This window comes from Haliotis cracherodii, unplaced genomic scaffold (genome assembly GCF_022045235.1).
Source record: "Haliotis cracherodii isolate W230 unplaced genomic scaffold, xgHalCrac1.p SCAF_20, whole genome shotgun sequence".
Taxonomy (NCBI): Eukaryota; Metazoa; Mollusca; class Gastropoda; order Lepetellida; family Haliotidae; genus Haliotis; species Haliotis cracherodii.
The window spans coordinates 2152914-2177550 of NW_027266276.1; the positions used below are offsets into that span (position 1 = coordinate 2152914).

The 24637-nt window shown below is 41.9% G+C and overlaps 1 protein-coding gene across 1 annotated transcript in view; it reads left to right on the top strand.

The window, feature by feature from the left end:
• The first annotated feature begins 311 nt into the window (after positions 1–311).
• Positions 312–24637, top strand: part of LOC139470252 (NACHT and WD repeat domain-containing protein 2-like) — a 52736-nt gene continuing 28410 nt past the window's right edge. Inside the window, exons 1-2 of the mRNA XM_071252596.1 lie at positions 312–600; positions 11717–11805. Coding sequence (XP_071108697.1) covers positions 444–600; positions 11717–11805 — 246 coding nt within the window. The 5' untranslated portion in view covers positions 312–443. The remainder of the gene's footprint in view (positions 601–11716; positions 11806–24637) is intronic.

The window sequence follows — 24637 nt, forward strand, 5'->3', positions numbered from 1 at the left end:
TGCAAGTGAGCAACGGGGTCTGTTAAACGCGACCGGGTAGTTTGGTTAATTAACAAGGCTGGTTTTCCATTACGTCCAAGCGTTCTAACGGAGGAAACGTCTGCAGACGGCTGTGCACAGCTACCGTTTGTACCTCCTCTTAACGCCTTGTTCCTTAAACCCTATAGTTTCACTGACTCTTAGCACTGACTACCTCTAACAATCTTACGTTAATGCTCTAATCGGATAATCGCCCCATTGCTGAGGCGGGAGGGTCGCTACCGATCCTGCTAGTTATCGCGAGTCGGTCACTTGACGTCGAGAAGGAGCTATGCGGTCTGTGTGACGCCGGGGAGAAATTGCTGTATTTTGAAGCTTTGGAGTTTTTTTTCTTAAAATGGGATGACGATGTGTAACAAGACGGTAAAGTGAACTTGGAAACGGAGACAAGTTGATTGAACACCATGGCGGACCAGCACGATTTACCAGAGGGTACACCTCTCTCTGAAATCCCCGACGAAATACAAGAGAAAAAGGATCGAGTCCTCGTTGGATGTTTGGATGATTTACCAGCCCTTAGTTCCAAGATTGTTCGGATATTTACAAGTTCCACATTCACTGGTAAGTAAAATACATTTGATTCACCAATTAAGGTCTTATATTCTAAACTGAACTTATAGAAGACGAGTATATATGATCATTATAATCATTATAAATGATACAGGTGTAAATATATTATTTATTTAATCAGAGGTGTGAGGGTGGACACATTTAGATGAGCCGAGTGATAGGTATGCAGGCTTATCACTAGAAAGCTCTCTCGTTGGTTTTGTGCAAATGTGTTTCACTGTAGCTGCGGTATTACATCCGTTTACACCCTGGTCTGGATATTTTGTTGAACTTGGTCTCTGAATCTATTGTTTGCCTACTGATAAAGACTCGGCCATGTCGCGGCAGTGATTGGGAAACTGGGTGACTCAACCAGGCTCTGCAGGGGGTCCGGTTAGTGCTATCTCCTAACTATCACTGTGTACACAATCACACTGCCACAGTTGAGTCGGCGTGTCGTTCCCCCATGCTCGTCAACTCCCAGTAGGAGGAGTCATATTCATCCTACTGCTCTCAGTGATGTTTACCGTGATAGTTTTGGTTCAGTACCCCATAAACCCACTAGGGATTTCTGTATATGTCGCTTTCCTAATGCTAATTGCACAACATGGATTTCCGCTTAAGTTAAGGTATTTATATATTGTGAAGACAACATTAGTTTTACTATTTTTATAGTTATTAATTTATCAATTATTCTCATAAAGTGTTGAGCAGTTGTGAGAAAGTATTATTGTCCAGTGAGTCATCTGAAAGTATATCACAAAGATGTATAATTTTCCCATACTACAACAGTGTGTATAGTCGCTCATACATCTTAGTGCTTGTATGTCATGAATAAGAATCATGTTATTATATTGAGATACAGTAAACTACGCTTATAGCGAACACGCTTATAACGAACTGATGGATATAACGAACTTACATTTTTGGTCCCGACTATTTGCTGTAGTGATGCTGTATATATGCTTATAACGAACTACGGTTATGACGAGCTAAAATTAGTAGTCCATTTGAGTTCGTTATAACCGTACTTTACTGTATATAGTTTTTAATACGAACTTTCATACAAATGACGTATACATTTACCCCTCAATTAATATTTCATAACCATGGATTAATCACTATTTTGATATCGGTTAATATTGTGTGACATTTTTAACAATTATCTTAACTTTATCTGCAAGTTAAAATTCATTCTCAACGAAATCACAGTCATTCCTCCATGCAACACATCACACACAACTAAACACATTGTGTAGAGACAAGACTAAACACGAGAACGGAGGGGCCAAGAATCACAACAGTACGTGCCGGCGTCATAATACAACCTTAAACCCTAAACTGCATGATCTGAGAATCTCGAATTACTTTCATTGTCGTGGCCTAACATTTGCCGGATCATGTTCAGGATTCCATGCTTGAAACACAATATGGACATTTGATAACCGTTTCCCCGTTTTCTCGTATTCAACAAAGTCAAGACCAAATGTCTCCCATTACAGTAAAAAAACATAACGCGGAAAGAGAAAAGGCGTTCTTTGAAACACCCGACGGTTTTTTAAGCCATAAAACCCTTGGGAGACGTTCCAATGCGGTTATAGTACACTGTGTCGCGCGTAATGACTTTTCTATATGCTCGCCTATAGTAATACTGACAAAAGACTGTCGGTTCACAGGGCCATATGCAATCACAGCGGTATACGGTTAGACAAGGGGCCATCTACCGCTATCGGCATTGGTCTCTGGTTAGACGCTCTGGAGTTTATGATTATCGGGACGTGACTACATTTGGGCCATAGATATACCACGTACAGTGACACCCCGCTAAACCGGACCCGTGTGTCTGAGAACCTCTTCATTTAGTATCACTATAATCACCACCATGTGCTATATAGGGCATCCCGACTTTATTAATCCGACCAATACCGTCCGGATTATCGAGGGTTGTGTATTTGTCGAAGAGTTGTCATCAAAATACAAATAGTTTATATATATTAGGATGTTAAATGAGTTTTACGTATGTCAAATATAGGCATAGTCGACCACTAATATCTCTTTGACCTTAAGGCACTTGTTGAAAGGAGAATTCGATCTTTTATCAATTTTCTTATTTCAGAATAATGATTGCAGCGAACGCGTGAGGTACAATAGAATCGGTGTTGATATATTCCTAACGTCACCTGTCAAATAGTTTCGATAATAATTTTTTTGGAAATGGGTCAATTGATACAGAAACAGAGTTGTAAAGAGACTGTTTAATGCTCAGTTTCAATGCATTTTGCTGTTTGATAAATTAATCAGATATTTCAGTTGGAAAACGTACATATTCTTCATATAAGGACCTGTATTAAACTCTTAATATGGGGGTACAGATTCCGGATCATATAAAAAGGAATCAACATTGTTAGGCATGTGTCTAATTATACGTAGTTGTTTTCAGGGGTAATTTGGTATTGAAATTGGAAAATTCTTCTAAAATGTTCAGAGTTTGAATAAAATAAATAAAATGTTTAACAAATTACATTAATATGGTACATAAGAGTTTTGTTGTAAAATGTATTTAACCTGCAACTGTCGACGTCAGTCATCCAGGTATCCATGCGCCATAACCAGGTCACCGCCCCGGTGCCAGTTGGCGTGAACCAAGAAAAATCTAGAATAGAGGTCAGTTAGGTCATATGCATCACTCTATCCTGTCGTTGATGTATAATCGAAAGCCAAGATAAATATAAACAAGACATTTTGAATCGTCGACTTTCAAATCTGTTTGTACTTCAGGTTGTGACTATCGCCGTTTCGGTCTGGTTTGGACGCTCCGTTTCATAATGGCGTCTTTTATCACCCACGTTTATGAACTTTGATAAAGCAAATCACTCTCCATTAATTCCATCCAAGTTGTGGATCCAAGCAAGTGATTTTGGAGCGCATGAAATGGCTCCAGTTCTATTGAGACCATATAATAATTCCACCCGAAATCGATATAGGATGAGGCTCCAGAGGAGGGTCCGTTCACCCGATTGATGGAGAATGGAGATTGTCGTCCGCGTGGTAGGTTTGTATTGGAGGGACACAGCGTGTGACGCGCGAACTGCGCCAACTGTAGTGAGTGAGTGAGTGAGTGTTTGGGAGAGTGAGTGAGTGAGTGAGCGAGTGGGAGAATTATGGAGTGGGTGAGTTAACAAATGTGAATGTGTGAGTGAGTGAGTGACTAGGTAGGAGAGTGTCTGGGTGAGTGAGCGAGTGGGAGAGTGAGCGAGTGGGAGAGCGTGTGAGTGAGCGAGTGGGAGAATGAGTGACTGGGTGGGAGAGTGTCTGAGTGAGTGAGCGAGTGTGAGAGTGAGTGAGCCAGTGTGAGAGTGTGAGAGTTAGTGAGCCAGTGTGAGAGTGAGTGTGAGAGTGAGTGGGAGAGTGTGAGTGCGTGAGTGAGTGTGAGGGTGAGTGAGCGAGTGGGAGAGCGTGTGAGTGAGCGAGTGGGAGAGTGGGTGAGTGAGTGAGTGAGCCAGTGGGAGAGTGAGTGAGTGAGTGGGAGAGTGAGTGAGTGTGAGAGCGTGTGAGTGGGAGACCGGGTTGGAGAGTAAGTGAGTTCACCACTGTGGTTAAGGCCAAGGCTCTGATATGTTAGTGGCAGACGGAAAATCATAACTGGGGTCAATCTGGGATTCGATGCCAGGATCTATGGATTCTTGCACCTCTAATGGGCCCAGCTTCTCACGGTGACAGGCGAAGCCTAAGATTACTGGGGCAGTATGTACATGAGTGACTTAAAACCGGCGGCCACACGTTCTATTTTTGTTCTCATTTTTGTTTGTTTACCTAAGTAAAACGTGTTGATTTATGTACCTACTTTACGTAACACGTGGCATGTTTCCAGTAGTTCAACATCACTGACAGGTCAGCCAGCCGTGGGTGAAGCACTTCTGCGTATCTAAATGTAAGAGATGTGATGAAAGTGAAAACAAATAAAGAACTGTGAATATTCATTGAGGTGATCTCTCGTCAAATAACGCACATCCAACACGCCCCATCTGGACCCTCTTAATCGTAACATTTCGGCTATCAAAGCCACCGACGACTGACGGGGTTTTATAACTGCTGGCGTCTTTATCAGCCCACGATTGGAATTTTCTCCATCTGACGAGTGCCCTAGGGCAGAATTGCGCGGTCACACAGACCTCACGCCAGTACAGGTGTGTTCACGCCCGTTAGCAAGTATTGCGATATCCTATTTATGATTATATAATTGTCAAAGGCATAAGAAGTTGACTATTTTTTGTCCAATTACCAGGCTTTAGTTTGATTTCATGATTGACGCGCGTGCTGGTCTCTCTCTCTAATCGTCCCGCCAGCGTTAATTACATGTTACGGTGAAATGGAAAAAGAATGCCTGTGTTCTTTATGGCTCTTTTGGCAGCCATTGTTTGAACTAAGGATTGTGGGAAGCTTGTGATGGTGATGGGGTAAGGGGTGGGGAAGTCTGGGTGGGGTGGGTGGTGGGTGGGGGGTGATGGGTTGAAAGTGATGAAGATGTGGATAGAATGCCGGTGGAGAAGGCGTGGAAACACGTGCTGAAATAATTATGAGAGTGAGAATGAGACATGAGAGTGAGAATGAGATATGCAAGTGAGAATGAGACATGCAAGTGAGAATGAGATTTGGGAGTGAGAATGATATATGCAAGTGAGAATGAGACATGAGAGTGAGAATGAGATATGCAAGTGAGAATGAGATTTGGGAGTGAGAATGAGACATGCAAGTGAGAATGAGATTTGGGAGTGAGAATGATATATGCAAGTGAGAATGAGACATGAGAGTGAGAATGAGACATGAGAGTGAGAATGAGATATGCAAGTGAGAATGAGATTTGGGAGTGAGAATGAGACATGCAAGTGGGAATGAGATTTGGGAGTGAGAATGATATATGCAAGTGAGAATGAGATTTGGGAGTGAGAATGAGACATGCAAGTGAGAATGAGATTTGGGAGTGAGAATGTTATATGCAAGTGAGAATGAGACATGAGAGTGAGAATGAGACATGAGAGTGAGAATGAGACATGCAAGTGAGAATGAGACATGAGAGTGAGAATGAGATATGCAAGTGAGAATGAGATTTGGGAGTGAGAATGAGACATGCAAGTGAGAACGAGATTTGGGAGTGAGAATGAGACATGAGAGTGAGAATGAGATGTGAGACAATAAGCGAGTGTGAAAGAGACCTCTGACGAAGGTATAAAATGACAACGAGAGTGAGTAAAGCTAACGTTTGGGTACAAATGACACAATCAGAGAGGAAGCCTAGTAGTGAGTGAGTGAGTGAGTGAGTATAGTTTTACTCCCCTTTTAGCATCATTCCAGCAATATCACGGCGGGGGACACCAGAACTGGGCTTCACACATTGTACCCATGTAGGGAATCGAACCCGGGGTATCACACCTCCTGCCAAGTAAAACTAAAACGTTTCCTGCAACCACATGGCGGCGAGAGCAAGTTAATCGTTTTGAAAATACCTGTCGACAAAGGACAGCGAGATAGTAAGGTTCGAGGGTTGATTAATACGTTCCGAGCCTTACACAGACGGAATTGCGTCATTGTGAAATATTTTGTTGCAGACATTGCATGATGTCGTGTGGGTATATCCACAAAACAGTTCAGCAAATTGTGCAGAGATCTGTGTCCTTCTGAAAATAGACTAACTTGAGGAACGTGCTGTTTTTGTGGCTTTACCTCGAAGACATTATGTAATGTCTACAACAAAAGATTTTACTTTTACTCAGTTCCTGTGAGGCTCAGAATTTATCAATCAACACTCGTAAATGTCACAGTTGGTCCCAAGTATAAGTCAACAAAGTGCGGTAGAAACACAAGACGACTTCAAGAACGTACAGATCCATCGCTTTCATTGAATGTGTTCATATCAAGCAACATAATCAATTGCCTACCAGTTCAAACAAAACTACGTTGTTTAAACATCCGAATACTGTTTTCTGTGTTCCGAATTATGTGTTGTTGAAAAGGGACTTTGAACTATTAATATTTGCTAGGAACAATATTTAAGGGAACATTCAAATTTATTCAGAAACGATGTGTAAAGAAATGACGTTGCTGAATTCAGCCCTCAAAGGAACGTCAATATCTGGTCCAAGCCCTGTGAGCGTCGATGCAGGCACGACATCTGGGCATACTGGAAATCAAACGCCGGATTGTCTCCCGTGGTATCTTTCGCCATTCTTCTTGTAGGGCCTGCCCGAGCTGTTGCACATTCTGTGAAAACTCTCAACACGAGCACTGTAAGGACGTGCGTTGTCATCCTGGAACTCGAAGTTCTGACCTAGGCGCTGGGCAAATGAGATGACCACTGAAAGGACGTGCGTTGTCATCCTGGAACTCGAAGTTCTGACCTAGGCGTCGGGCAAATGGGCTGACCACTGAAAGGACGTGCGTTGTCATCCTGGAACTCGAAGTTCTGACCTAGGCGCTGGGCAAATGAGATGACCACTGAAAGGACGTGCGTTGTCATCCTGGAACTCGAAGTTCTGACCTAGGCGCTGGGCAAATGAGATGACCACTGGAAGTAACATTTGGTCCACAGAACGTTGACAGGTCATGTTTCCTTGTAGGTCTTAGATACGTCTTGTTGTATGGGATGCAACCGAAGCCATGCTGCCACCACCGTACAGGTATATCGTGGTCTTGTACTGCTGCCGAATAGTACCTCTCTCCACGCCATCTCCAAACACGTTGTCTTCCGTCTGTGTAGCCTAAATTGAACCTCGATTCACCAGAAAATACGTTGTATCTCCAATGCCGCCGTTGACGACCTCCAAACGGCCGTTCCCACTGTTGTCTGGGGCGCTCGTTTGCCACAGTCAGGCGCATTCTTCTGGAAGGACGTCTTGATTCAACCTGTTTCGGATCGTTGACGTCAAAAGTCGGATTCCTATGGCAACCCTGAAATTGTCCCTGGGGCAGAAATAAATCTGTTCTTCAACGCAATGGTGCGTTCACATCGATCCTGCCTGGGAGTAGTCTTCCGAGGTCTTCTTCTACCCACCATCATCTAAACCCCACCCGTGTGCTCATGTAATAGCTTGCCATCAGTCGGGATATCACACTTTCAAATTTACCAAAGCGTCTGACAAATGCATCCTGTGATGGTTCAATCACATCTATCGCGAACAAGATTTCTTTTTCCGGACGCATTTTCGTGCTGCAAAGGAGGAAATTTCATTCTTAAAACTGAAAAGACAGGATTCCTTGAAATATTGTACCACGTATAATTGCACCAGATAATAAAATGTTAACAGATGAACCAGCGTTGGTCCCTTGACCTGATTAAAGTTTTTGCATATTTTCTGAGCCAGTCGTATTTTAAGGCAATCATACAGAACATAGGTCAGTTTCATCGCCACATGTTTTCAGTTCGAACTATGGAGCGTTCCTGGAGAAGACATAGTAACTCGAGTGTTCTCGGGATTTCTCTGCGTGATTTCCATCTTGGCCGACTGGACTGCGTGTTGCTTTACACCAACAAGCTTCACATTCTGTCTTGTTGGACGATCACCCACTACCGCAGTGGAAAGTTCACTGTCTGTACCGGGAAATCTTACCATGAGTGATTCTGTCGTCCCTGACTGGCGGGAACGTCTGCAAGAAGGCCATTATCGTGTAGTCTCCCGTCGTCATCGTGGCAACAATGCGGTCAATATATCCGTTACTTGACCCAGTCCGGCTAATCTAGATTGGTTGCCAACCTGACAACAGATACGCGGAGGCATGTGAATACACACAGAGAGACTGATTGCATTTGTGTGTTTGTTGTTTAACGCCGCATCAGCAGTGTACCACCTGTATCTCAACGGGATGGTGAAAAAAGAGTCTGGATGAGACAAACCAATGGCTGATACTATGAGCAACTACCGCGCCGTCGTGAATCGATGACAATCACTCAACCAAGTCACCGGGCCCGACCACCCGATCCATTAAGTCACTTATGAACAATATAAACTGCTTGGGACCGATTCTAACCCGAATCCCGTTGGAGTGACTACATATACAGTAAACTACGGCCGTGATATTGCTTGAATATTGCTAAAAGCGGCGTAAAACCAAACTCACTCACTCACTCACTTAAAGTAATTGTCCAGTAGGATTCTGATGTATTACGAGTTTTTAAGACTTCGACAAAACCTCGTGACGTCACGTACTCGCTATCACACCGTGGAGATTCCGGGTTAGAAGTGGTCCCAGCGATCATGCTGTCGTGAGGGGCTAGCAAATGGATCGGGGGGTCAGACTCGGGACATGGTCGACAGCGTGTCATCATACCCTGACGGCGTGGGTCGTTGATTACAAGAGGAATCACTGGGTTGTCTGGTCCAGATTCGAGTTACGTACAGGCCGCAGTCATACATCTGGACAATTTCTGTGTGAGGCGTCAAACAACAAACAAACAAATCTTTGTTTATCATCAAAGTCGGTTGTCTCGATATATCCGATAAGACAAATTATTGTGTTTTGTGCCCAGCTTGTCTCGATAGCTCGAAACATTTACACAAAAGCTCTGGACATAGATTTAACGGAGTGAGTGAGTGACTAAGTGAATGAGGTAATATTTGTGAACACGACCCATCCGAATAAGTTAGATGCAACTTTTTAATAATAAATAATTAATCATTCATAGACGTAAGTTAAATATATACACTCTTCAAAAAAAGAAACGCACAGGTAGTATGTAGATCATAGAACCTGACCACACAAAACATACGGTATATCAGTTGGATATATGTTATTGGAAAATGTTGGTGGCCTGATATTTGACAAACGGTGCGTCAAAAACGCAGCCGTTGTCGATTTGCAGTGTCTTAATTGCACGTGCAAGTTATGCCATTCGTAACTCGTTTGGCTATAAAAAGGCAAGCATTCAATTGTCAACATTTTTTAAGTTCGAAAATGCCGAGACTCAGCGCTGCCGATCGGAACATCGCCATAGGACGTATCCAAGAGGGGAATCGCAGTCTTCTGTTGCACGCCACTTCAACGTCAACCACAGCACCTTTGTGACCGATACACACAGTTCAATTTCACTATAGACCGTCCGAGAACCGGCCGACCAAGAGTCACCACCCCTGCACAGGATCGCTACATTCGACTGTTCCATCTACGTCATCACAATGCAACAGCTGCGGAGACGGCAGGACGCATCCCTGGTTTGAGGATGATATCAGACCAGACTGTCAGGAACCATCTTAGCGAGACTGGAATCCGACCCAGAAGACCGGTTATCGTCCCTGGTTTGCAACAGATCCATCGACAGCGACGCTTGCTTTGGTGCCATACATAACAGCATTGGAATTTGAGAAACTGGAGACGAGTGTGGTTTAGCAATGAATAACGATTTCTTCTTCACGGACGAGATGGAAGACAACGTGTTTATCGTCGTCGAAATGAGCGTTTTGCCCCACATTGTGTACGTGAATTTGACAAATTCGAGGGCGGTAGTGTCATGGTGTGGGGGGCCATACCTTAGACCTGGAGATCTGACTTGGTTGTGGTTCAGGGAAATTTTACAGCTAATCGCAACACGAATCAAATTCTTCAACCTCACCTTCTTCCAATCATTGACCGCCAGAGGGAGCTGTTTCAATAGGACAACGTTCCATCTCCATAATGCAAACATCAATGTCTTGCCTTGGCCGTCAAGATCTCCAGATCTCAACCCAATCGAACACCTCTTGGGTGAACTCGTTCGATGTGTACGTCAACGTCAGAACACGCCGCAGACTCTCCCAAAACTGGCCAACGTGTTACAAGCAGAATTCCGCAGGACAGAATTCGTACACTTATACATTCAAGGCCGAGGAGATGCCGTGATTGCTGCCCGGGGCGGCCACACGAGATACTGAGTTCAGCGCAACCTTGTGGCCTTATGTGACATGACAGTGAACAGTTTTCAATGCCTTTGTACAACGACAACATGTGAATATTGAGCTTCATATTTGTATATATGATATTAAATTAGAAATATATCGACTTTATTAGGTACAATAAATTTACTAAAACTATACCTGTGCGTTTCTATTTTTTTTTTAAGTGTAAATCTGAAGGGTACAACATTGGTCTGGATTTAGATAAAAAAACCGAAGTGAGTGAGTGAGTGAGTGAGGACTCTTTCTGGCATCAGACACTTACGGAACGGGCCATTATCGCGAGGGAGCGCGATAGTATAGCCAAGGAACGCGACAAATATATATTTATTTTAACAAAGAAAGAGAGGAGCATCCGATAGCCGCCGTGATGTAGCTGGACTATTGCTGACTGCGGCTTATACAATTAACAAAGTTCAGAGGAGACGGACATAGTTGTGACGCCACCCGTGGTGCTGGTTTGTCATACACCAGCTTCCCTTCTCAACACGCAGTCAGTTGGCTGAGCCTACCCCCTTACAACAAAAATACAGGGAAATTGGGTTTAACCCCGCGGTCAAAGTTATTGCAGTTATTTAACGACGCGCATGCATACTCTCTGTGTGTGTGTGTGTGTGTGTGTGTGTGTGTGTGTGTGTGGCCATGTACATGTCCGGAATTTATGCTTGTTTTATTGTGCTAGCCCAGGGAGATACCATGCCACACTTTAACATGGATATCCCATCCAGACACAGGGTACTGACTCCGGGCCGACCAGTCCTTGTTTTATCCCGATAATGGCGAGCGCCAGGCAGGGTAACAACAATACCATATTTTAACGCCATTTAGTATGACGCGGTCGGGGATCGAACAGATAACATAGACTTGTGCAACTGTTTTATCCATGCTTCGCGCAACCATTTATATTAATGCGCTAAGGAAAATATCGTGACTCGAAGAATGTCATGCATAATATATTAGATCTTTAAACGTCGGCTTCCGGTGGTAGCTTTTTGGTAGGTCCCGCACGTATACTGCCATTTGTCCCCTTCACGCACTGCGTCGTTGTCACGTAAACACAAAACCAGTCTCTACAGAAAAATCCTTTTGATGAATTTCTGAACTAAATATTTCATGTTTAATGTTTAATTTAACACGATACGGCACATTATATTTTTATAAATCATGTGTGAATAGAAATATTGAATGTTTTTAATAATTCCTTCTAGACACCACGCTTGAACGCAATACCTTGATGGAGAGGGTCTACCCCAAACTAAAGGAATACTGCAGGGAACGCCACGGATTGGAGTTTCAGGTATGTCAGCCAATCAGCGCACATGCTACCAATTTCCCCTGAGCACTTCCGTTTATTTCGATCAACTCGCCATGCATGCTAATCGCATGAGAAAACGTATGATCAATGTAGTTAAAAGACAGTATTGATTTGGGGCATTGTGAACAGATCTCATTTATTTAACATTTATTGTGCCAGGGCATTGTCTAAAGCTTAGGTCTCAAAGCAATTTTTTTGCGATTTCTGTTACAATAATGAATACCCCAAATACCCTGCAAGTGTATTAATCGATTAATATAATGCTACATTAAGTGTAATTTTTATACATGTACTTTGCAAAATTGTTATTTTGGAAATTGATTACTACTGTTATATTTGGAATATTTTTAAAACTTTACAGAATCGTTATTTCAGAAAGTCATATAATTTTTAACAAGTTTTCCATGGTAGACGAGCCACGTTTCAATTATTCTATACATGTTACTTCAAGCATACATTGAGACATATTCTCGTCGATCAGACTTCACATAATACCTAGCCGTCGGATGTCTTGTTGGAAACCTTGGAAATAGTCAAGTTATAGACGGGTTTACACGGGTTTACACGGGTTTACACGGGGCACGTGAAATCGAAATTTATCTCAAAGTCTTGTCTTACACATCACTGGAAATGTTTGGCAGCTGTTAAAAAATGAACTTGAAAAGGTAGCTCATAAACTGACGTCAGTCGATGCAGAGAGGCCGCCATGAAACATGTGTCGACTGCTCAACCTTGTAACTATATTCCAAGTCTTTACCAGTCCAGCCCATGGTTATCAAGGGCGCATAACACCGTTCTGAGGAATTACGACAGAGGGACACTGTTAATCCGGTTGGAAAATCGTCCGGATTAACGAATGTGCAGACTAACTTCTTTCCGGATTAACGCGAATCCTGTTTACAAAGTAATGTCGCTGTGTGTAAGCGATCTTAGCGGTATTCGTCCGGATTAATAGGTTTCGGTTAAACGAGGATTCAATGTTTTCGTCCAGAACAAAAAGCTTACCATTTCGCCTGCTTGTGCTTTTGCTACTGTCAAAACTGTACGTGCATGTTCTCATTAACCCTGACAATACTATCTCAAGAATCTCGCACTCCCTGACACCCAAACACAGCGATATCACCGAGGTGAGTTAAGTGGGTGCCTTTCACTGATTTACCTGCGTTATCAGAATACATTGTTTTCCTCACGCGCATGTTCAGAACCACATCATCCATCAAATGTCAAGCTTGCCCTTTTGAAAACTCAGTTGAAAAAGTAGAATAATAGGTGAGGTGAGGTGAGGTGAGGTGAGGTGAGGTGAGGTGAGGTGAAATGGGGTTTAACGTCGCGCCCAAGATTATTGCACTTATATAGCGACGTACATGTACGTGTGTGTGTTTGTGTGGCTGCTTGTACTATACCGGACTGATGCCGATTTATAGTGCTAGCTCACTGAGATACCATGCCGCAGTTTACCATGAATACCCCACTCAGACACAGTATACTTATTCCGAGCCGACCAGTCCTTGTTTTAGCCCTTTAATGCCGAGCGCCAGACAGGGTAACAACAAGTACCATCTTTTAACGTCTTTTGGTATGACGCGGTCGGGGATCGAACCCCGGACCTTCCGCTCTCCGGGCGGATGCTCTACCACAAGACCACGGAGGCGGTCTGGTAGAATAATAAGATTTCGATATACGAAGTTGATATGAACTGCGACAATGGCCCCCTCCGGACGTGTACTAACTTGACCTCTGCTGATGACTTGAAGACAACCCTGTGTACTATTTGGACCCATCATCATATTCGTGATACCTGAACGTGTGGACCGCCTCCGTGGTCTAGTGGTACAGCGTCAGCCTGGAGAGCGGGAGGTCCGGAGTTCGATCCCCGGCCGCGTCATATCATGCATCGTTATGTTCACGAGGATGGATCGAGGCGAGGATATTCGTGAACGATCATGCAGTCAAACCCTCTGACGTGTTCTCAATGTATGCTAAAAAGTTCAGGACAAAAGGGTCTAAATGATCAGAAACAACATTTCTGTATGTATTCGTGCTAGGGAATTCACAGGGTTTCCGTCGGTGTTCACGTCTTCTTCTTTGATAGGCATTTAGAAGTTGGAGCACTAAGTAAGAAAAGAATTTATGGAAGAACAACTTCTTTATTACAATTAAGGGCGACGTTTCGGTGTAGGTTCTAACACCGTTATCAAGCAAGTGACACGGTTAATTTACCCAGTGGTGTACAAGATATGCGACAGCCGATGAATGTTGAAAATACTGCTGGTGATTGAAAAAATATTTTTTCAAAACATTTTGTCTACACTATAACCTGTCAACCATACTCTGTGTATCACTTGCTTGATAACGGTGTTAGAACCAACACGGAAACGTCACTCTTAATTGTAATAAAGAAGTTGTTGATCCATCAATTCTTTTCCTTAATTAGGTGTTGACGTCATTTCGTGAAAAACGTATGAACGTCAAATCGTGTCGTCCATACACTTACACATGTGACCGACCTCTCGTCCAATGGTAAAGCCGTATATCGTGTAAATTTCAAATTTAAAAAATATTACAAGTTGATAGTCATTCTTCAACACATGCTTATAATATAGTCGGAATCGCACAATGGACTCTGCTTTTAGCCGATGTTTCTTATGATTTTTGAAAGGATGTTTCCGCTTTTATTTATATTGAAACAGGACAACGCATGCATCTACAGATAAGATGGAAATAACAGTTGTTTATGAACGATACCGGGTTAGGATTGATCACCAGCAACCCATGCTTGTCGTGAGAGGCGACTAACGGGATCAGGTGGTCAGGCTCGCTGACTTGGTTGATGCATGTCCTCTCATAAGATATTTACCCATAAGAGAGGTACAAGTTATGAAGTGATCTGGGTTTGCTAAATGTGTCAAATTAGGTCATGTGGATATGAGAGGGCCTTCTTGACCCTGGGGGTCCAAATACAGAACAAAAACATTGATGAACAGTAGATTATGTAGGTGTACTCCGTAGATCGATCCTTAGGATGTCGATCACTGAATTGTCTGGTCCAGGCATACTGTGCACCAGTTCCATTGAGGAGTTTACTATAAATACTCAACTCGTCTCATGTCGACGCCTAGATTACTTCAAGCCAAAGTAATAAAACCAGAATCCCAATCAAGGAACACGGAGACACCATGTATGGTTATAGATTGTATGTATATGACAGATCTGGTTGTACTGCACAAAGTGTAACGTGGGTGTTGGTGGCCCGCAAGTGTTCCTCCACCCCCCGTCATCCGATCCGCCCATCTTAATTTCAGTCTTCAAGGTTGTAGTTTCCGTTAACCGAAAATAATCCGACCCCACACATCTTGTAACAGGCCAATGCCAATGAGGCATGCCAAAATCGGGCTATAGTGTCCGAATGACAATAGGCGTCATGCAAGGTTGTCTATTTGAATTGGTGTTCTTCATGTGGTTATGACGCGTTGTGTGGGGAATATGTGTTTGATATACTGCTCTCATTACGATACTGCCTCTTATGCTATCATGAAAGAAACCGCCTTAACAAATGCACACAAATATGATACGGTTTCATGTCTTTTAGTGGCGTCGAGAAAGCTACGTTTATTTTGTCGTGTCCTGAAATGTCATTTTATCTGCCTAAACCTGCTTTAATTTTTTAAAACAGCGAATGCCAATTTGTATATACCTGTCTAATATTACCCTTACTGTAACTGTTGGTTACATAATTTCAGTAGTTAACTTAAGTTTACTTCTTCTTTTTTTGTATTTTATGTAAAATAGTCTCTCGTAAGAACGGGTCAGTATTCTAATGTATTTTATCTTGTATATTTCTTTTTTATGATATGCTCTGTGAGACTTTAATAAAGTATCTGTCTGTGTTTAATATATAATCGAGCATGTATGATGTTGTTATTGGGATTAATTAAGTCACTACCACAACAGACGGCGACTGGGCATGTAATGAGGGCGATAACGTTGACACAGTTTACCGAGGAATCTGGCGCCTCTAACCCATATCTATTGTTGCCAGCGGTTCACGACGCTCAGTGCAGTAACCACGTTCAAGGTCCCAGAGAATTGTCGGATGTTGTTCATTTATTTAATGAAAAGTATTTCTGATAACGTTGTTCAGAACTAAACATTATGGCTACCTACCCGTGAAGTTCAAAGGTCTTTTATACCACGTACCCGGTACCCGGGGGTACCAGGTAGGGACCCGTGAAGATCGGGTAGAATAGGTCTTCGGCAACCCATGCCTGTCGCGAAAGGTGAATATGCTTGTCGTAAGAGGTGACTGACGGGATCGGGTGGTCAGGCTCGCTGACTTGGTTGATGCATGTCATCGATCCAAATTGCGTGCATCGATGCTCATGATATCAATCACAGGATTGTCTGGTCCAGACTCGATTATTTACAGATCGCCGTCACATAGCTGGAATATCACCGAGTACGGCGTTAAACAAACAAACAAACCAGGCTGGAAAAGGTGGCAAAAGACCATGCTTGTTGCAGATCCCATGGTCACGTGACCTTGTTAATAGTGTGTCACCCCGGGCATTGTGACCTCCAACCTTCCAGACTATTATTCAGATCGCCGTGATATCACATGCACTCACTCGCACACAAGTATTGTTCAGATGTAATTATACATTCATTATCAAAGTGTAACTGTTTCCAACCATTTCTAAATGTCATCTGAGTTAAATGCAAATAAAATAATGGATCCCCTTCATTGTCATATGTTTTCAACATAGTGCATCAGTGCTCAGCATACCTATTCTGTGGAGATGTCGTTAACCCATATCCAATACCTTTACTCCGTGAATAGCTGTAGACATACGTGGGGATTCGACAATGTTATCCAAGGGCGACGTAGTTTGAGAATCTATATCTATTTTTGGGAGGAATCTACAGGATTTAGAGTTAATAACATTGACTGGTTCTCTAATTGTGCCACCCCAAATTTCTGAGCCATATATCATTGGCTGATGATGAATATTGGTTGAATGTTGCGATCAAAGAGTTTCAGAGCCGTCTGCATAGGTATATCCGGAAACATATCACTATTTGATTCACCACAGAATGGGCGTTGTCTCCCTGTTTTGCAAAAATATTGCAGGCTTTTGCTTCAAGAGAAAAATATGCCTAAGTATACATTTATAATACGGCCTGTTTACTTACCATCGATATGACAGTTTACCACTATTTTTAAAACCATTACTTTGGCTTTGTATATGTTTACTGTTAAACCCCATGGCTTGTAATATTTACATAAAACATAGATTTTAAATTGTAAATTTACAAAGCTGTAAGCAAACATCACTACATCGTCTAATTTTTTTAAACTACAACAAAAATATTTCCTCAATAGTTTTATCAACGAAGTTACCATGAGTATCTTTTTCTTACAACAGTGCTTGTAAGTTCATTAATATACACGGGAAACAGAATGGGTGATAGCATACATCCCTGTTTTACACCATTCTGCGAAGTAAAAAAAATCTTTACTGTGGCATTTATTTCTTCTAACGGAAGCTTTAACATTAGTATTCATATTTTGTAATAACGTAAATGTTTCCACGTGGATGCCAGATTTCAACAAGAGAGAGACCAGTTTAGCTCTGTCCACCAAACCAAATGTCTTTTTGAAGTATGCAAAAATGCATTGAAAATGTTCACGCTGTTTTTCTTAAGTATTTGTGAATCAGAGCTGTTAACGTGAACAATTGTTGAATAATCTTCTTGGTAATCCGGATTGAGCTTCAGAAATTATGGTTTGTAGTTCGAACCCCAGTTTAAGTATCGTGTGAAGATAGCAGTAAATAACTGTCCCAGCATATCTGACAATGTTATTCCCCATAATGTTTTGATCGGTTTTATCCCCTTGTTTGTGAATTCGCACAACAAGTCCTGAATTCCATGAATGAGGCACTGTCCTGTTTCTAGAATTCGATTGAATAAAGTCATTAAATACGGCGCGAACAACCTAAAGGATGCCTTCATGCTTCCGTGGGAATTCCGTCCAAACCAGACGCTGTAACCCTCCGTATGTGTTTGACTGCTTCTCTGATTTCCGCTTCCGTTTTCCCCCCTCCGTGTATATCATCACACCCTGCACAGTTCTCACATGTAGAAACATTACGATCATGTAAATACTTCCTCACGTGTTGATTATTGTTATTGTCAGTATCCCGGTTCAACAATGATTTAAGTATTCAAACCAGTTGTCAGAAGATATGCTCGAATCGTTGCTACGCTAATTTCCACAGTACTTTTTAATAAGTTTCCAGAAGGTCTGACTGTATCTCTACCTGCATTAGATACAACTTTATCCGCCTTATTTTTATAATCTATCTTCTTAGAACTGCAAAGTTCATTAAATTCATTTTTCGCGCACACATAATCCTCGTGATGACATTGTTTTTGGATTTTCGGAATTTTATTCAGCATATCATATTTTTCTCTCTTTGCTCTCTGACAATTTCATTCAGACCATGGAGGTTGTTTTCGAGTTCAGCTCAAACTAGTCCTAGTTATACCAGCATTATGAAAACAAATGGGCTGCACACGTTTTTAGCAATATTCCAGCGATATCAAGGCGGGGGATCCCAGAAATGGGCTTCACACATTGTACCCATGTCGGGAATCGAACCCGGCTTCGGCGTGACGAACAAACGCTTTAACAATTAGTCTAGGCTACCCATACAGAAATATACCTGATGAGGCAATTGCATAGTCTACGACACTTCTTCCCTGGCTTGCTATAAAAGCGAGATCACCCCGTGCGTCTCTTTCAGTACGACCTTTCACAATATACATGTCAATTAACTGACAACCATAATTCTTGATTTCATGATTTTTTTATGGTCAAGTTTGACTAAGATTATCGAGGTCCTGATATTCATCATCAAAATCCTCTCCGATCCGATCCGTGAGTCAAAGTCGCCGATAGGTTTACAACCTGGATATTCATTTAACAGTGTAAATATATGCTGATCCAGCTCTGCGGCTCTTGCAATGTTTTGTTGCACAAAACAACAGTGGCGTCATTTCTCAGATTACTCATTCTATTATGTCTCCATATATATTTCAGTTTGGATAAACATTCGCTTTGGAAAATCAATGTTAATCTTCGACCCAAATAAGCGTCAGTAAGGCATCGTGAATTTTGATGATGGACCTTTTGTGGGCCACTCAAGTGCGATTGTCTGGCAGGGTCCGTTGTCTGTCTACCATCATGTTGTTTCCCAGAGACGTGCTGAAAACAATGCACGCTGGCATTAACCTCATTATAACAGTTGCAATTTCAAGAATACATTTAGTTTGCAAGTGGAGGTCAATATTTTCGGTATCCTGCAAGTGCAGGGTACATGTTATGAATCCTTTCACATGTGGTTGATGGAAACGTATTGTCAACATCAATATGACCGTGGTTTTGGTTTATATGAATTAAACGCGGAAACACTGGGTTAATGTCAAGAACCAACCATTTGGGTGTCATAGTGACAGAAAAATATTGCGTCTCAGACATTCCAGCCGTCTCAGAATATTATATCTGCTGTTTCTTATCCAGAAGAAAAAGAATACTTGTAATTCAAGTCAAGGTGCTAGTGGCATGTTGTTTTTATTATTCATGTTGATTTTTGGAGTGACAGAACGAAACCCAATATTGGCATGCAGTAAAAGTAAAGGTGAGATTATTTTTCGTGGTCAATAATATTCACTCAATCACCTTAACACATTAAAAAAACTGTCAAGCAATCGATCGATGAGACAATGAGAATAAAATACTGTTTAATTTATTTCTCAAAAAATTGATCTGTGAAAGTGCAACAATAGTTATAAATGTAAAAGATTTAAACATGGGAGAATGAGAGATCTTATTGCAAAAAGGAAACCTCTATAAAATATAATAAATCGATTATTTTTGCACTTTAGCAGATTGGACTATTGGCGCTGGAGTAAGTCGCCATTATCTCATCCTGTATTGACCACGTGTCTAGGTGGGCTAGAGTCCGCCAATAGAACATTTACGATCGCCTGGAAAGGTTGACTAACCTGGTCTAACGACTGATAAAGATTGACTGAAGGTTGATAAGAGTTATTTATCTGACGTTTAAAACCCTTTCATGAATCAAAGAGCGACATCATTGATATATTGCAGCCCGGTATTGATGTAGGTACGTGCTACGGTATTGATGTTAATACGTGGTACGGTATTGACATAGGTACGTGTTATAGTATTGATGTAGGTACGTGTGACGGTATTGATGTAGGTACGTGTTACGGTATTGGTGTTAATACGTGGTACGGTATTGATGTAGGCTCATGTACGGTATTGGTGTAGGTACATGTAACGGTATCGAGTTAGGCAGGTGTTACGGTATCTATGCAGGTACATGTAACGGTATGGAGTTAGGCAGGTGTTACAGTATCGATGCAGGTACATGTAACGGTATCGAGTTAGGCGGGTGTTACAGTATCGATGCAGGTACATGTAACGGTATCGAGTTAGGTAGGTGTTACAGTATCGATGCAGGTACATGTAACGGTATCGAGTTAGGCAGGTGTTACAGTATCGATGCAGGTACATGTAACGGTATCGAGTTAGGCAGATGTTACAGTATCGATGCAGGTACATGTAACGGTATCGAGTTAGGCAGGTGTTACAGTATCGATGCAGGTACATATAAAGGTATCGAGTTAGGCAGGTGTTACGGTATCGATGCAGGTACGTGTAACGGTATCGAGTTAGGCACGTGTTACGGTATCGATACAGGTACGTGTATCAGTTCTAGACGCCACAGTATAGAAATAAGTATTTCTTTTTTAAAAAATTGAATTTTATTTTAAATGGTAAAATATTCTGGTGAGGATGTTTAATAAGCGAGCAAATGTTGATTTCAAATTATCGTGGAATAACAAAAACAAATCAACGTCGTCGTCGTCGTCGTCGTTGTTGTTGTTGTTGTTATTATTATTATCATTATTATTATTATTATCATTATTATTATTATTATTATTATCACCACGATCAACGGTGCATAAAAATTGCGTTCTGAGCTTCTCGCGGGTAACACAGCGACTCTATTGCCTGTGCACATCTGGCACATGTGACCGAGGATTACTCCGGGACGGCCTTTGTTGCAGCACTTAAGGCAGTTCCTGGTGAATAAGTCTCTGTTTCAAACAATCGGATATTCCAGACCTCGACGTAAAAAAGACACCAAATCTCGGATACTCCCACGTGAAGTTTGAGCTCATAGATTTCCAGTGTCGTTCTACCAGCGTTCGCTGTTGAAATTGAGAAAACGACTAGCTTGCATATTACCTGCAGGAAATGTCTGTCGTCATTATCTGGCAATAGCAATTCGCCGTACGTATGTCCCAGGTGAGAGTATGTTTGTAAAACTAGGGGGCGGTTGGGTCGCCTAGTGGTTAAAACGTCAGCCTGTCACGCCGAAGACCCTGGTTCGGTACCTCACACGACAAGTCATCCATCGACTGTTGTTTTGTTTGCTTGTTTGTTGTTTAACGCCGCACTCAGCAATATGTCAGAGTCTAGACCAGACAATCCAGTGATTGACATCATGAGCATCGATCCACGTAATTGGGATAAATGACATGCATCAACCAAGTCAGCGAGCCTGACCAGCCGATCCTCGTTAGTCGCCACTTACGACATGCAGAGTCGCTTTTTACAGCAAGCGTGGGTTGCTGAAGACCTATTCTACCCCGGATCTTCACGGGTCTACACATCGCGGCAGTAAGAAACTTCATGCTACTTCCTCGTCGTAGTCCAGGTAGCCAGTGGTTAATGTTGTCGTGCCGAAGACCCGGGTTCGATTCCCAAAACTTGGTGAAACACATGCTTGTCGTCACTCGCGTAAAACAATGCCGAAACATTCTTCTGAAGACAATATATAGAAGAGCCACTATAAACGAATATCATTAAGAAAGAAACGACTCGTGGTCGTTGTTTATCGTACAATAAAACACTGCAGGGAGAATTAACGAGGAGGGGAATAGCCCCGCTTGGTTTATTCTCCCTGCGGTGTTTTATTGTACGATAAGCAACGACCACGAGTCGTTTATTTCTTATATAAGATATCAACATTAGGTACAGCCTCTTAAGCCAACTCACAAGACACTTCCTTCTCAACAATAACGTCGTCCAATTTACGACGGCATCAAGTTGTGAGCGCATCTTCGAATCTCTAGAAATGACGTCATGATAGAACAATGTTTTATCAATTGTTTTACAATTCTTGGATAATACATAAAACAAATTACACGTGTCAAGAACGGGCTTGTTCGGTGCCTCAAGGGTAGGACAAGAAATTTCTCCCAAGCTTGTATTGTGGAAATACAAATGTATATTGAAACACGTGCTCCATGTGTTCAATCTATTTCCTCATGTAATATTAGCACACTGCATCTAAGAGCACCCATTACTTCGATTATTAATCGATGGTAGAATGATAACACACCATTAAGAACGCTGGATATTGCTGGTGTGATGTTTGGTCTATTCCTCGGCCATTGTTGACTCTGAGTGCATGTGATAGTGTCGTTATAACGGGCGAACTATTTGTCCTTGTTCTACAGTCATATGTTCAATGAAGGGTTTGTTTATTTTGCTAATGTGAAGTTTGATAATAGGTAAACAATGTTGAAACTGTAATGGAAAAATATTGACAATTTACATGCACAAGTTTTATTTTTTGTGACCATTTAATTGATAAGGCCATAGGAAATTAATGACTCGTTTCTTGAAATCACCTGTACTTTATGTGTGTTAGTATGTGTTTATTAATACGCATTTAGATCAATATATCTACCGATAGTAATGTTTTAATGTTGTTATTTGATATTCATTTTTCATTTTCATCTTTTGTAATACAGCACGTGAAGCCGCGATAGTTCGGATATTCCATTTTCTGGACGTCTACGATTTGGAAATACATAAAGCATTATAAGAGATATTACTGCTTACTCTTGATACGGTAATCCAACTATTCCTTAGTGTACATGTAGGATTAACAGGATTTCATGGTTCCTGGCCTGTGAATAACGAGGACAGCCATGCATACCATTAGCTCTCGTGTACACTTTTAATTTTGTGTGTTGGAACGCCCCACACTTGAATCACGACATGACTGATAGGACTGTTTTAGAGCAAGGGTCGAATGAATGATGACTTGTTCCACGAGGCTACATAGCTCGATAATATTTGTGGTTGTTTATCTTAGTGGGGTATTGGTACATGAACTAAGATTTTAATCATACGACAAGACGATTGTCTATTGATCGATGACATTGATTATAATCACATAATACTTTTTGGATAGATTATGATGATATGAATGACATCAGTTGGTCTTATTTTGATCAGATGTAGATGAGCATGGACGGGTTCTGATCATATGCGCGTTCGTCATGCCTTGCAGTTCTATGGCGCAATAATAAAAGTGGTGATGGTGGTGAAATGGGGTTTAACGTCGCGTCCAAGATTATTGCACTTATATAGCGACGTGCATGCACGTGTGTGTGTGTGGCTGCTTGTACTAGTCCAGACTGATGCCGATTTATAGTGCTAGCCCACTGAGATACCATGCCGCAGTTTAACATGAATACCCCACTCAGACACAGTATACTGACTCCGAGCCGACAAGTCCTTGTTTTAGCCCCTTAATACTGAGCGCTAGACAGGGTAACAGCAAGTACCATCTTTCAACGTCTTTTGGTATGACGCGGTCGGGGATCGAACCACTGACCTTCCGCTCTACCACAAGACCACGGACTATCCACTATTTATTTTGTATTTTTATGTGTAGTTTTCTACCGGAAGTTATTTTGTTTTCATTACAAAAGGGGACACGGGGGGCCCAGTCGTCTAAGGCGCCGCGATTCGCTATGCAGAGTTGCGTCCCTTGGGCACGCCAGGAACCTATAATTGTGGGTTTGAATCCCGGTTCGCCCCAATTATGTTTCTAGGTTTGTCAGCACCATACCCGTGCTCGTGGGTTTCACCGAAGTGGTAAACGTCTTAGACCTGCATCACTTCGGGCTTTCCTCCCACATTAAGCTGACACGCCGTGATATAACTGCAATAATGTTAAAAGCGGCGTTAAACCCAACTCACTCACTCACTCATTACAAAATGTAAAACCTTGAAACGTAAATTCTCCGTACCTGATACGCAGGGACGTTTCACCACCCCTTGTAATTACGACTTAAAAAGTAGTAGTTTGCAAAATCTTAAACAATAATAAACAAAAGTCTTAAAAATATTTAGGGTCACGAAAATTCTTTGTCATATATTCGATTATCATTGTATACAAGATCAACTTAAAAAATATATTCTTGAAAGCTGCGCGACCGCTGTTGGAAGCGAAGGAATACAAGCTGGTCAAGTAACAAAAATGTCGATATTAACTCCATAAATGGCCATCTGTCATAATTTTGCCGTGTTAATGTGGAACTAACGTAAATAGGACGTCAACAGTTTGGGTACGGGCCAGACACTTGCCATAAAGGGAGACAATTTGAGGGGAGGTAACTCTTGTATGACAATAGTTCCATCAAAGAGTTATGTTCACAGCCGTGAAATATCAGGTGTTATGTTCACCGCAATGAAAATATCACTTTTCTCAACTGCAGAAGACTCAGTCTTTCACACTGAAGTATATAATACTTATCATTGTCATAACATTATTCATATGAGAAAATATTCCCACAACTGTCTCGTCATCACTGGCTCATCCTCCTGATTAATTGCCCTCTCATGACGTCACAGTTCAGC